This window comes from Zophobas morio, unplaced genomic scaffold, assembly GCF_036711695.1.
Source record: "Zophobas morio isolate AGI-343-1 ecotype UQ-CSIRO unplaced genomic scaffold, CSIRO_AGI_Zmor_V1 ptg000012l, whole genome shotgun sequence".
Classification (NCBI taxonomy): domain Eukaryota; kingdom Metazoa; phylum Arthropoda; class Insecta; order Coleoptera; family Tenebrionidae; genus Zophobas; species Zophobas morio.
The window spans coordinates 17,551,492-17,565,842 of record NW_026972117.1 but is presented as its reverse complement, the minus strand read 5'-3'; the positions used below and the strand labels follow the sequence as shown (position 1 = coordinate 17,565,842).

The 14,351-nt window shown below is 32.6% G+C and overlaps 1 protein-coding gene across 5 annotated transcripts in view; it reads left to right on the top strand.

Moving 5' to 3' along the window:
* Positions 1 to 14,351, top strand: part of LOC135127922 (uncharacterized protein) — a 187,137-nt gene that overhangs the window by 20,004 nt on the left and 152,782 nt on the right. For 3 of the 5 annotated variants that reach the window (XM_064054620.1, XM_064054621.1, XM_064054619.1), the window contains exons 2-3: positions 13,120 to 13,219; positions 13,412 to 13,429. In XM_064054620.1, coding sequence (XP_063910690.1) covers positions 13,153 to 13,219; positions 13,412 to 13,429 — 85 coding nt within the window. In that variant the 5' untranslated portion in view covers positions 13,120 to 13,152. Of the gene's footprint in view, positions 1 to 13,119; positions 13,220 to 13,411; positions 13,430 to 14,049; positions 14,349 to 14,351 lie in introns of those variants that run through there. The other 2 variants (XM_064054622.1, XM_064054623.1) reach the window with 2 other exon arrangements.

Here is a 14,351-nt window from a genome sequence, read left to right as displayed (position 1 = left end):
CCCAATATGGATAAATAAGTGGTTGTTCTACTGTAACGGATCTGAGTTGTTTCACCCAATTCATAGCCAATAGTTTTGACGCTAAACAGCAGTTTAACTTGTATTCAAATTAACACATGTAAAGATAACATAATAAATACAAACACCAATCATTCATATACCCTCCACCTTCATTGGGAAACACGGTTGAATTATAAAATTAATAACATTAGAAAACAACTAGGTCAAATAACACAGTACCTTAGAGGAGTTAAAACACCACATATCATGACATGTATGCATTCGATACTGACCAACAATAATTTTCATCAAACTGATTACGATGAGTACAACACAACACTATCCCAAATTAAAGATACCCTATTACAAAAGCTTTCCTTATGTAGCAAAAGACTTAAAAGATACAAACAATCACATCTCAGAAAAATTCATAACACTAAATTTTTAAACAACGAAAAACTATTCTATCAACATTTAACTAATTCAAGCAAAACTCAATTATCCGGTGAACTTCCAAGTTCACAGAATGTAACAACATTTTGGTCAAAACTCTGGTCTCAAGAATTTGAATTTAACCAATCTGCCAAATGGATTCCTCATATATCCCATAAACTATCCACAGTTACACCAATGAATGATCATCAGATAACACTTGCCGAATTAATAAATACCATCAATAAGACACACAACTGGAAATCACCAGGACCAGACAAAATCCATAATTTTTGGATAAAAAAATTAAATTGTGAACATATTCATTTACTACATCACTTAAATCAGTTCCTTCTTGACCCATCCTCCTTTCCAACATTCTTATGTCATGGTGTAACATACCTAAAACCTAAAGATAACGACACAAAAAATCTATCAACACTGTTTTAACTCTGACATCATTAATGAAGAGCAGAAAGGATGTATTAAAGGACCCTTTGGTTGCAAAGAGCAATTAATCATAGATTCCATCATCTGTGAACAAGCTAGAAAAGAAAACCGAAACATATATACTGCTTTTATTGATTATAAGAAAGCTTACGATTCTGTCCCTCATTCCTGGCTATGCAAAATTCTGGAATTATACAAAATTGATACTAAAATCTGCACTTTTCTCAAATGTTCCATGGAATTTTAGAAGACCACCCTCCAAATAACCTTAAATGAACAAACAATTCAGTCAGATCCAATCATGATCCGAAGAGGAGAGCCTGTTATGGTTCTGCTTAGCAATAAATCCCCTCTCCGATATCCTGAACAGCTGCAATTATGGGTTCAATATAAGAATTAGCAAACAAAGAGAAAACAGAATAAGTCACTTGCTGCATATGGATGACATCAAAATATATGCAAGTACACAAAATTAGTTAACAAACCTATTAAATCTGACTGAACAATTTTCCGGTGATATTGGTATGTGTTTTGGTATTGAGAAATATAAGACCCAAGCAATCAGAAAAGGCGTCCAACACCAAATACCACATATAACCCAGAATAACCAAATAATCGAAGCCCAAGAACGAAATGATACATACAAATATCTGGGTTTCTTTCAATCCTCCCACATCAATCATACCAAAACGAAAACACAGTTGAAAGAGCGAGATTAAAATTAATATCGAAGACACAGTTAAATGGAAAAAATTTAATGAAAGCAGTAAATACATTCTGCGTTCCACTGCTAACATACTCTTTTGGAGTGATTAAATGGTCCAAACTGATCTTGAAAATTTAAACATAGCAACAAGGAAAATCTTCACACAGTATGGAAGGCATCATCCAAAATCGTCCATTGAAAGATTCTCATTACCAAGACAGAATGGAGGAAGGGGTTTTCAGAACCTAGAAAACTTATATCAGAGACAAATCTCAGATCTGAAGAAGTATTTCTTGAAACGAGCAGAAAGAAATGAAATGTTTCGCACCATCACAAGAGCAGATTTGAACCAGACACTCTTAAATCTGTCGAACACCGAAGAAATCCACACCGCCCACACAATAGCCAAAATAATAAGTGGGCTAAAACAAAAACAACTACATGGAAAATTCTACAAAGACTTAGAAGAAACTCATGTCAACAAGAAGATGTCATTGATTTGGTTAAAAATATCAAGTTTGAATGCCGAAACAGAAGGATTTGTGTTTGCTATTCAAGACCAAGTAATCAATACCAAGAATTACAGAAAATACATCATCAAAGATCCGAATATAAGAAACGACTGCTGTACCCTCTGCAAAGCAAAACCTGAAACGATCTAGCACATAATCTCCTCCTGCAGCATCCTGGCACAAACTGACTACAAAGCTAGACACGACAACGCAGCCAAATCATTTACAAAGAATTAGCAACATTTATGAACTTAATCGAAGATGCGACACCCTATTACACTTACATTCCATCTCCGTTCCTTGAAAATAACAAATACAAATTATACTGGGATCGCACAATGCTTACAGACTTAAACATTACAGCTAACAGACCAGACATCATACTTATCAAAAAACACACGAACGAAGCCATTCTCATTGACATTGCTATTCCTAACACAAACAACATTATTCAAACATACCACACCAAGATTTCAAAATATCTACAATTATCAATAGAAATGAAATCCATGTTGAATCTTAAAAAAATTTCAATTCTACCCTTAGTTATCTCTAATGTAGGTGTAGTCCCAAATAGCTTAGTTGAGAATTTAAAGTCTTTGCATTTGAATGATTCAATAATTGTCAAAATTCAAAAAGCTGTTTTGTTAGGAACATGTCATATTGTTCGTAAGTTTCTCGAACAGTCTGATCATGTCAGTCAGATTAGATTAGCACCAGTAGGTCAGAGTAGTGTAGGTCACTTTCCAAGTGATGCGCGGATAAATGATCGGTAGTTACGCTAGACTTTTGGGGATGGGGTGAGATTAGAGAATAATAGCAGACTAATTTGTATGCTGTAATTCTAGAATCTCGAAAGTTGTTTTGTTAATCTAATCAATGCATATCATTACTTGGTCTTAGTACCCGTAATGATAGAAGTCTTGCCTGAATGCCGGTCATTTCCGGGTCAGTGGTGGGTCTTAATAATATTAATAATAATTAGATTTTTTGTCGATGAATTCGTTCTAATTGATTGTCTAGGAGCTCTGCATAGACACAGCATATTATTGCTTAAAATAAATGTATAATATGGACAGAATGAATGCGGTATTTAAAAATCTTGTGTTCTAAACTAGTTATCTCCTGTTTTCGTCAATTAATAAATTTGTGTTTTATATTAAATTCAAAAATCTGTTCTAATTTTTATTTATTTTGCTCGATAAATTATAAGTAAAAATTTGTCAGACTTTCTATTGTATTCTATCTAATAAATATTTTGCTTGATAAATTATAAGTAAAATTTGTCAGACTTTCTATTCTATTCTATCTATTAAGAAATACCGACATCAATTACTCAAAATAGGTACAGATACTACTTAAATACATTTATTATTAATTAATTTGAAATAATATGACAGAATTACTAAAACACTTAAACCAGTTCCTTCTTGAGGGTGAGCTAAAGCATAATTTCAGCATAGGGAAATACACATAAACTTCTGCCCAAGTTTTTGCCAAAAGTATACGTCCGATTGTAATAAACTTTTACACCATTGAAATGAGCGTAAAAACTTTAGCCAGACTGCTTTTCCGTTTTTTAAGTTTTGTTGTCAAAAAAAACTACAAGGCGTTAAAATTGTGTGAGTATGAGATTATCTGGTCTTCGCTATTTATGGATCAATTTTAAATTTTCGAAAGGCTACATTAGTAGAAATTGTATTAAAAAATCCATTGCACTTTACAGAAATAAAATATCTTAATAAATAATTGACTAAAAAGGGGCAGAATATTAAAAATTTGTGGTCAACCAAACTTTAGCCATTTTTCTGGTCCACTCAAACCCATAGCAGGTAGCCCGTTCTTTTAAACCCCTCATAATCCGACAATAATAATAATAATAATAATAATTTTTATTGGTACATGTAATGCTATACAGCTTTGTACATGTCAAGTTTACATAATTGAGAACATTACATGAAAACAACAGGAGAATCTAAAAAAATTCGCTAGTGTCATAGTAAGCTTTAGATATTAAAAATGACTTTACAGTATCTTTAAATGTCGTTAAATCTAGTTTTTGAACAGCAGCAGGTAATTTATTATAAAACGTTATACCATAATAGTCAAGTCCTGTTCTCGATTTACTTACTCTAAATCTTTTCGTGTAAAGAAGATCTTTCTGACGAGTATTATGATTGTGTACATCACCATGATATTTATAAGCTGCCACATTTCTCCTAACATCCAAAAGACAATTGAGAATATATAAACATGGAAATGTGAGTATACTAAGTTCAGTGTAAGTCATTTTGCAATTCTCCCTATATTTGAGCCCAGCAATTATCCTGATTGCCCTGCGTTGCAAACCAAAATGCGATGTCTTATCGCAGAATGTACCCAAATCTGACTCCCATACGAAATATGTGATTCACAAAGTGTAAAATACGCTACCCGCAATATTTTAGGTCGTACTCGATCTTTTAGATTTCGTAAAAGAAATATTCCTTTTGACATTTTGCTAGCAATCATTTCGCCGTGAATACGCCAATTCAACTTCGAGTCAATATATAATCCTAGAAATTTTACTGAGTCGTCATAATTATTAATATCTACCTTTTTAAGGTAAAGACCATATTTACAGATTTATCGAAATTTAAACATAATTCATTCCTATGAAACCAGTCCCAAGCTTTCGAATATGTGTTTTTACTCAAATGGACAACAGTTGGTAAAGAGGTTGCTTTATTCATTAAGGTTGTATCATCGGCATAAAGAATTGAATTTGAATTTAAGGGATTCGGTAAGTCATTTATGAACACTAGAAATAGTAGTGGACCGAGGATGGAACCTTGAGGTACACCTCTTTCTATTGAAAGTCTATGGGACATTTTGTCATTTATCTTGACAACCTGTGATCTGTTGCTGAGATACGATTTTATAAGATCTATACTTTGGAGATCTATATTATATGCACTCATTTTGTTTAATAGGATATTATGTGAAATAAAATAAAATTTTATGGGAGTGTCCACCCTTTAATCTGCAAGTCACAACGCCATATTTGAAAAATTAATAACTATTTATACATTAGATAAAAAAGGGAAAATCATTTTAAATAAAAAACATAATTATTACTTTACACGCACAAAGAGAGAGAAAAAGAAAAAAAAACGAATATGCATTATAGTAGTGTTTTTAAAATATGTATTCCTAAATGGGAACAGCAGTAATAGAATAGCTGCTGAAAGACGTACTTTGATAACAATAAATATAATAGGTACTTATATTAATTATTATTTAATTTTGAGGAATTGCTATTACTTTGCCTCCAATAGCATAATTAGGCACTTGCAAAGTCATATTTTAACTATTGTAATTCATTTTTGCAAACAAACCTTTGAACAATTCTGGTCGGTTTTATTATTGTGCAGTAAGTGCTGGTGTATCCAGCTGGGTGCTAAGCCGACAGGTCCTTTAAATACAGTGGCACGTCAAAGCACTGTTCTTGAATAGCTGCAATTATGATTTCACTAAAAGAATTAACATAAAAACAGTAAGTAGCTTAAGTCATTTGCTATATGTGGATGATATAAAAATATATGCAAGTACGAGAAATCAATTGAGAAATATAATAAATATAACAGAACTTTTTTCCTGTGACAATGAGATGAGCTTCGGTCTTGAGAAATGTAACACTCAAGCAATCAGAAAAGACGTTCAACAAAAAATACCATATATAATAATAATTTATATGGTATTTTTATATATAACCTAGAATAACGAAAGAATCGAAACCCAATAACGAAACTAAACATACAAATATTTGGGCTTTCATTAGTCTTCCCGTACTGATGAAAACAAAGCTCAAAGGACAATATCTGGCAAGATTAAAATAAATTTTGAAGAGACAGTTAAACGGAAAGTATTTGATGAAGGCAGTAATTACATTCTGTGTTCTACTGCTAACATATTCTTTTGTAATAATTAAAACGTCAAAATAGATTTGAAAAATTCAATTTGCTATTGACGACCAAGCAGTTAATATCAAGAATTACAGAAAATACATTATCAAAGATCCAAATATAACATCTCCATTCCTGGAAAACACCGAATACAAGCTATATTGGGGTCGTACAATACTTACAGACAGAAACATTACAGCTAACAGACCAGATATCATACTGTTACGTTGAACAGGTATTTGAAAATCGGCGTGGGTAAACTCAACAATGTATTTCTTGGTAATTCAAATTTACACGACTAATTACACAGCGATTATTATGTACAAAATAATTTCGGCGCAACTTGACTGAATTCATTCACTGGACTCGACTCGCTGACTGAATAATAATAATCGTTCCCGAAAGTAACCTCTATTTAAACCCATACTTCCTTCTAGATGTTCGCCGCCCGGCCGCCCTTATCGACTATGCGTCATCATCGCCGTACATACTAGAACCCATTGGCGTCGTATCGGGGCGGCGTATGCGTTTCTTTCGTAACAATACTTTAAAAAACTACACCAATGAAGCCATTCTCGTTGACATTGCGGTCCCTAAGTTAAATAGTTTAGTTGAAAATTTGAAATATTTAAACTTAAATGATTCAATAACTGTCAAAATACAAAAAGCTGTTTTTTAGGAACATGTCATATTGTTTGGAAGTTTCAAAGAATCAGAATAGGTTAGCACCAGTAGGTCAGAGTATAGTGTAGGTCACTTTTCAAATGATGCGCGTATGATCGATAGTTACGCTAGGCTACGATGGGGTGAGATTAGAGAATAATAGCAGACGAATTTGTTGCTGTAATTCTAGGATCTCAACAAGATTTTTATTAATCTAATTAATGCATATCATTACTTGGCTTTAGTGCCCGCAGTGGTGGATCCTAATACCAATAATAAAAATAATAATAAAACGTACAAAATATAGATAGTATAAAACAATTTCAATAAAGTTTTTGTTACCTGAATAATGGAAATTAATGACTATTCTGGTAGTAAATGGCAAAAATATTGACTTGTGCATGATGGTCGATATGCAAATTGGTGAGCGATTGGACTTTATTTAACAGGCAATATCTCATATATTATCATATAAATATGCTCCGTAAGCCAATTTAATGTGCTGAATGGCACTGACGGCTTCGAACTCCCGTCTCCAATCTTGTGTTTTTAAATGCCATTTAACTGTTTTGTTAAAAAAAATGGCCTAATGGTATTTAGACAAAACTTTCGACGCCTCTTAAACACAATGAAATAAATTCAATTTCTTAGATAAATTGTAATTGCACTATTGAAAGCATTTAACTTAGCCATAAATGTTTGCAAGATTTAAGTTCAGTCGATATTGTGATTTCTTCGTTAAATAAATTGTAAAATGTTGTGGCACAATTTGGATTTTGTTCGAAAAATCTGGAAGTCTTACGTAAAAAAAAATGGTCCATGGTTATTTAGACACAACTTTGCTTTCCCCTGCAGTGTAGTGCATAAATCCAGTTTCTTCGTACTTTAAAATTTTCCTAGACACCATCCGACCCTGGGGTGGGATTTTGTTTCTCGATCGAAGTGATAAATTATCACTTGCGGTAAATGTCATTGCGTAGCTTTTAAATGCAAAGTTTGCATTTATTCTTTGCATATAAGCTTATTAAATACTCAAAAGTGTACAATTACCTTAATTTTAACAACTTATAATTCAGAATTACGATTTTGAACTTCTATTTTGACATAAATTTCGAGGTTATGTCTCCAAAATTTATCACTTCACTCAGAGCTATCGAGAAAATATCACTCCATGAAGACTTGACTTCGTGAAATGTGCCAGAAATGTCTCACCAACTCAGCCTCTCAACCAATCAGCGGACGAGATTTTATCGCTATCGAGTTTTTTTCGATCGAGAAACAAAATCGCATCCCTGGACTTTTATTTCCATTCAGGTGTTTTATCATCAGCTTAACTTCTGTTAAAGTTGGTTCCATTTCTTCTTCTAAATTTTCTTTTCCTTGATTTGGCAGCACCCGAATTTTCCTGTTTTGGGGTTTAATTAAAAAGATGAAAATTCAAAATACTTCACAGCTAGCTTGAAATATTTTTAACTCAAAAGTGCTTGCACCTCTGATTTTTTTGCGTAGTATAGTCTCGTTAAGTTGTACAAAAACATTCGTTTTTGAAATATTTCCAAAATATTATTTTTTGTATGAAATCCCTAACCAAAATTTAATATATTTTGTATTTTAATCATAAAATTTAATCGGTCATTAAATCTACTTGTGTTGTAATTATGATCATTCTCGAGATTTCTCTATGGAGATAAATTATTCTAAAACAAATCAACTTCTAAAAGGCGAGCGTACCGACCACTTTCAGAATGTTTCAGTCCCACAGATCAAAACAATCTTTAAACAACAAAATTGTTCTTAATAATTTAGCTTCTCGGACACAGCAATAAATATTTTTTTAAATTACACCTGTCCTGAACGTGCTCCCTACGCTCGCGTTCTAGGCGTTCCTTTTTTGCATTTTAGTATCATAGAACTTATTAAGAAAGAATCTGGTCGAAATTGGTTAGGTGTACTTGAAATAATAAATCTAGAGACTTATTATTAAAAAAAAAAACCTTTAGAATGCGAACGCAGCGCGCACGTTCAGGTTGCTGGGTTTTCCGGACTTATATAATTTTGATTAACACCTAAATGTGCTCGTTGCACTCGTTTTCTGAATCTTCTTTTATTGAATTTATTTTTTTTTTGTTTTTTATGGTTTGTTTGAAACATTTTTGTGTGTGGACCAATGACACTAAACTGTAACAACGTTTGACATATTTTTGACATAACAAAACGATTCAAAGCCCAGTCAACTCAACTAAACAGATCTGACTCTATGGAATTCACTAAAACATGTTTTTTCAAAAAACGGCTCTAGCGATTTTTTTCATTTTTTGTTTAAAAGGTTCACAAAACTTAAAGAAACTATGCTACGCAAAAAGATTAGAAGTGCACTTTTCAGTTAAAAGTATTTCAAGCTAACCGTGACTGCTTTCTCTTAGAATCTCTTCTCTCTAATTTTACTTCCCGGTATAAATTCCTTAAGTTTCTGTACTCTTTTTTCAATTTTTCCAATTTCTTCATCACAATCATTGTTTTTTTCCTTCCCTATATTTTCATACATTTTTTGTTTTGTTATATTATTCCTATTTTCTTCCGGGTTATTATTTAAGATTTTCGTATCTAGTTTTCTCTTTTTTTCGAGCTCTTTTTTGGACTCCTCATTAAACCATTGCACTATTTGTTCTTTGCCTCTGAAAACTACACTAGCTTCAGTTTCTGGTTGTATTTAAGTCCACACTGTGGACTTTTCCAGTTCCCTTTAATTATTTCCTCTTTTCCAAAATATATATTCATTTTTATTTGTTACCTCATGCTTACTACAATTTTCTTTGTAGCATCTCATAAATTTCTTATTTTATTTCCAATTACGCTTTCTCTGATTCTTACAAAAAGTTATTACACAAGTTGGATTTTTTTTTTAGAAAATTTGGGTGGCTACGGTAAACATCAAGTTGGATTGAAAGACCACAAGTACAGAAATATGTGTCAAAGAAGTTCCCATCTTTTTTTCGAGGTGACCATGTTTAATATTATAAAATATAAAACTGGTAGACAAATCGAGTCGACGCAATGAAGTTGATTTATTTTTAAGATGTTTCAGTATTCACTGGTATCATCATTACAGACAAACAATTGACAGTTAATTAGAAGTTACATTGTATTTATTATTAGAAATTTTGATTTGAGAACTGCTACTAATAGCAAGCCCCAACGTCGTAGTAATAATGTTTTTCTAAACTAATTACCTCCCATATGTTTAGCTGTGATGATGGTACCAGTGGATACCGAAACATGTTACCCCGCTTGTTATAATAAAAAATCAACCCTGTGGCGACAACTTGATTTTTGTATATCAAACACGAGTGCGTTATTTTATAAAATTTAAATAGCCTTTACAATGCAAAATTTTGAGGTCACGTCATCAAATTGTCGATTGATCAGATAAATTTTGGCTAGCCGTTAGACACAGACAGACAGACAGACAGACAGACAGACGGAAACGGGAGATCTAGTTTATGTCATAGTTTAGGGATAACGAAACTTCGAGAAAGCATAAAAGTAGCCACTCGTTTAAAAGTTAAAGTTAAAATTAAATTGCGAGGTGGAAGAACACGCCACAATGTGTATTTTAAGACGACGTTATCGCTTTTTTTGCTGAATGAATATGTACATATTTAAAATGTAAGAATAATTTACATAATTCCTCTGTTCCAAAATAAGTGTCCGATTTGAGTTTTTTTGACGAATTATTGAAATAGTTAAATTAATTGTATCAGAAGTATTTTATTTGAAATTAGGCATGGAAGAAGAATATCTAGGAGCCGCTGAAAATTTGACATCTGTCAAAGTAGTTTTTCAATTACGTTTATAAAATTCAGTAAAAATTCTTGCTGTGTTTTTTACCCGCTAAGAAGTTGTTTCGAATCAATTGTTACTTTCTTTTGTGTCATAATGGCAAAAACAGTTCAAAAAACCTAACTTGAATAACAACCAGCGACGAGGTGTTCTGCAATCTTTGCTCAAACTGCACCACAACCGTAAACTGCAGCATGGTGCCATTAAGCGTGCCAGTACTAAATTTCACGTTTCCACAAAAACTATTAATCGTGTATAAGAAGTTACAAATCTGCTAAATTTTAGTCATAAGTCTCATAAGTATTAATTTTCTAATGATTTTTCATGTTACGATATTTTTTATTTGCAAAAATACACGTTAAATATCCCTTTGTAATTATTTTTTAAAAGTGGACACTTATTTTGGAACAAATAAAAAATCCTAAATCGGACACTTATTTTGGAACGGAGGGAGTAATATTTTTGAAAATTATACATTTAAAAACGGGTGTAGGTCACTTGTGCGCAGCGGTCAATTTGCCCCCTGTGGCTGGCCTAATTGCCATAGAAGTCATAGATAATAACAATAACAATTTTTTTCAGCAGCGTGCAACTGATTCATGCCCTTAAAAACTGATATCTATGAAACACAAAAATAGAAACAGGAAGTTGATTTTTTAAATTTTACGAAACATGAAACGCTGTTAAAGTATTTTACGTAATTACTGAGTTGGAAAAAATCTAATGAACAACGGAAACAATTTCTTATTAGACATTTTTATTGTCGGACGTCTATTTCTAATTTTCTTGATGAACTCCTTTTATAGCTAATATTAACAGGTTCATTGAATGCTTCGAATAAAGACTAGATATTATGGTAATATATTTACAGACAAAACATATTTTTACTAACGGCTTCACTTTTTCTTAAATTGTTAAATATTTATTAAGTATATGATTTTATTATTATTATTTTTTATTTAGTACTAAAATAAATATTTTATGCATTGCTTAGCTGATAATGTACTAAATAGTAATCTTTAAATTTTAGTCATTTCTATTTTTTATTTCTTAGTGATGACGGTTAAACATATACCTATATCTACTGAAATGTTTAAATAAATAAGTTCTTATAGACACAGTTATTTTTTGGTAAGATAGGAGATATCTATTTAACAAATGGAAATATGCGGTACAGACCTCTATCACCAAATACAATAAATAAAATACTTGATGAAAAATTTGCATTAATTTATTGTCTAAAATAACAGTTTAATTTCCGATGGTACATTTTGTCTTTTCGCACTCACAAAAATGAACAAATATTCCGTTGTTAATTGCCTGTTGTGTCTTAAATGCACATGAACGAACTTTAATTGGAACATAAAAATTTAAGTAGGAATCAAGTATAGTTAAAGTCAAGAGCAGAAAATTTTCTGTTTGTTGATTGGAAAGCAACAAAGAACTGTTAAAGCACAAATGAGCGTTGGTAGCGTGAGTGGTTTAATTTTAATTTTCGTGATGCAGCTCGGAAATAACAAAACTTTATTTGATTACACATATAAAAATGTAATTGGTAATTGGAGTTGGACGGTTATTTAAGTCGGAACATTAATTAATTAAACACAAACAGTTTAATTTACCTCATTAATGTTTGACGTTGATCTTAATTTGAAAACTATTAGAATTTGCATTGAGAATCTCGGTGCGATTACTATCTAAAAAGACTGTCTAAGATCTTAACACACTCAAGTAGCTGCGCACTAATTCATTTGAGTTTAATTTATTAACGAAAAACTTCAATAACTTTCAATCCTTCTAATGTCACGATCATTACTAGTTTGTGCTCAGACTTGTCTTTCCTATAATTGTACCATTTATTGTCACGCGAAAGCCTCGTTGTCCCTGTACATAGCGTTGTTACCAAGTTTGAACTTCTCGACAAAATAAATAATTCGTAACATATTTTTGCGTCATAATTGTTCTTTTTTATAGATTCCAACGGAAATAGACCAAGATCGAACTGAAATATGAGGTTGAGTGTTTGGAGAAATGTGTGTTTAATTGAAAGCTTGTAAACAGACAGACGTAGGTTCCAAGCATTATTGCGCTGTTCATCATTCGCTAATTCATTACTTACGAATGTAATGGTGATTTATGGATCACCGGGTTTACGTTGCTAGCGCTACCTATCGTAAATTACGAAAGACCTGCTTTTAAAATCGTCTATTAGCGGGAGTACAAAAGTGTGTTACTCATTTCTTGTAATTTGCTGACCAGCAATTCCCATTGCCCTGTCTGTGACGTAATGGCGTAATGTTGGTTGCCGAGTTACCAACATTTCGGGCCAGTTATTTCTTTAATCTCGTTTTCATTCAAATTAATTATTTATTCCTAGAGTGTTTGTGGTTCCCCTGGATCGCTATGCCGAGGGTACACTCAAAAAATTAATTAACCCTTTGGCCGCATAAATATTATTCTAAGAGCCGTTATATGCTAGCCATTCTCCCTAACAAGTTTAGCAAACCAGACTCTTGTAATTAAGTTGCAAACATCGTGCAGAGGAGGATTAAAATGAATTTTTCGTCCACAGGTGGCGGCAACGGAAGTGAAAATATCTCCGGATATGTCAACTGCCGTAACAAATGGACACCAGGCGAGCTCTGAGGATTTCGCTAAGCACGTTTTCGGAGGTAAGCTGACTGGATTTGATAAAAGTTAACTGTGTGAACATATACAGGGTGGTTTTATTCAAACTGTCCTGTATACAAAGCTCTAACTGTTATTGTTGTCTAACAGAAGCAAACATGTGAAAAATATCTCGTTCTATATTTTTATTTTGTTTTTTTGGGGGTTTTAAGTACAGATTTTATTTTCTTTTGTAGCGCATGAACGGGGACATGGTGAGTAAGCTACTACACTGTTTTGTATCGATTTTGTAGAGCTTTTAGACTTGCCGAAGCTTATGTAGGATTCCTCTAAGCTTGATTTTGTGTTTTATTACGTATTTACCTGTCAAACAACTTTTAAAATAGGCCCGACACAGTTGATGAGGGGTTTTCAGAAGGACAGGAAACCGACTCTCTTAACAACAAAACTATGGCGATTTTAACACAATGAACTTATTTTGGCACCAAACGAAAGATGTTCGTTTTAAAGAGGGCACTCGTACTCTTTAGATACATATTTTATTGGCTTAAAATTTTCATTGCGCTTGGTGGTTTTGTTATTTTAGCAATTGGAAAAGCACTATAACTCTGCACATTGTTCGCCAATCTGTTTCAGTGCCAAAACCCAAACAGACAAACCCAATTACAAACTTCCGATCTTGTTTTTCGTCTAAAGTGATAAGTTAATTCGATTTATTTTTAGCTAGTCGACGCAATCAATTAAAAATTAAAATCCAATTCAATTCACGGTCGAAGGAAGTGGTTCCAACCGGAACCCTAATTACAAGTTCAATATCGTTTTATTCACGCCAATAATCCTGCTGTTGGCGACTAATTCTAAGAACATCACGCAAGCGATTATCGTTATTTATTTACCTTAGAACAATAAAATTACACGCATGTGATGTTTGTGTTAAAGTTGTCACTTATTTTAGTGTAGACGCTATAGTTTCACCTAATGGTAATATTTATTGTGCGGTGTCGTGCATGTGGTGGTGGTTGAAAATTTTATGTGGCATTAAAGAAGATTAACATAACGTGTGGAAATGCGCTAACCAACACGAAGGATCTAGGAAAGAAATGCTTCGGAAAAGCTGAATTTCTTCGAGACTTTGCGAGGTGTAAGAAATTCGCACGTCGATGTATGTTAACGGTA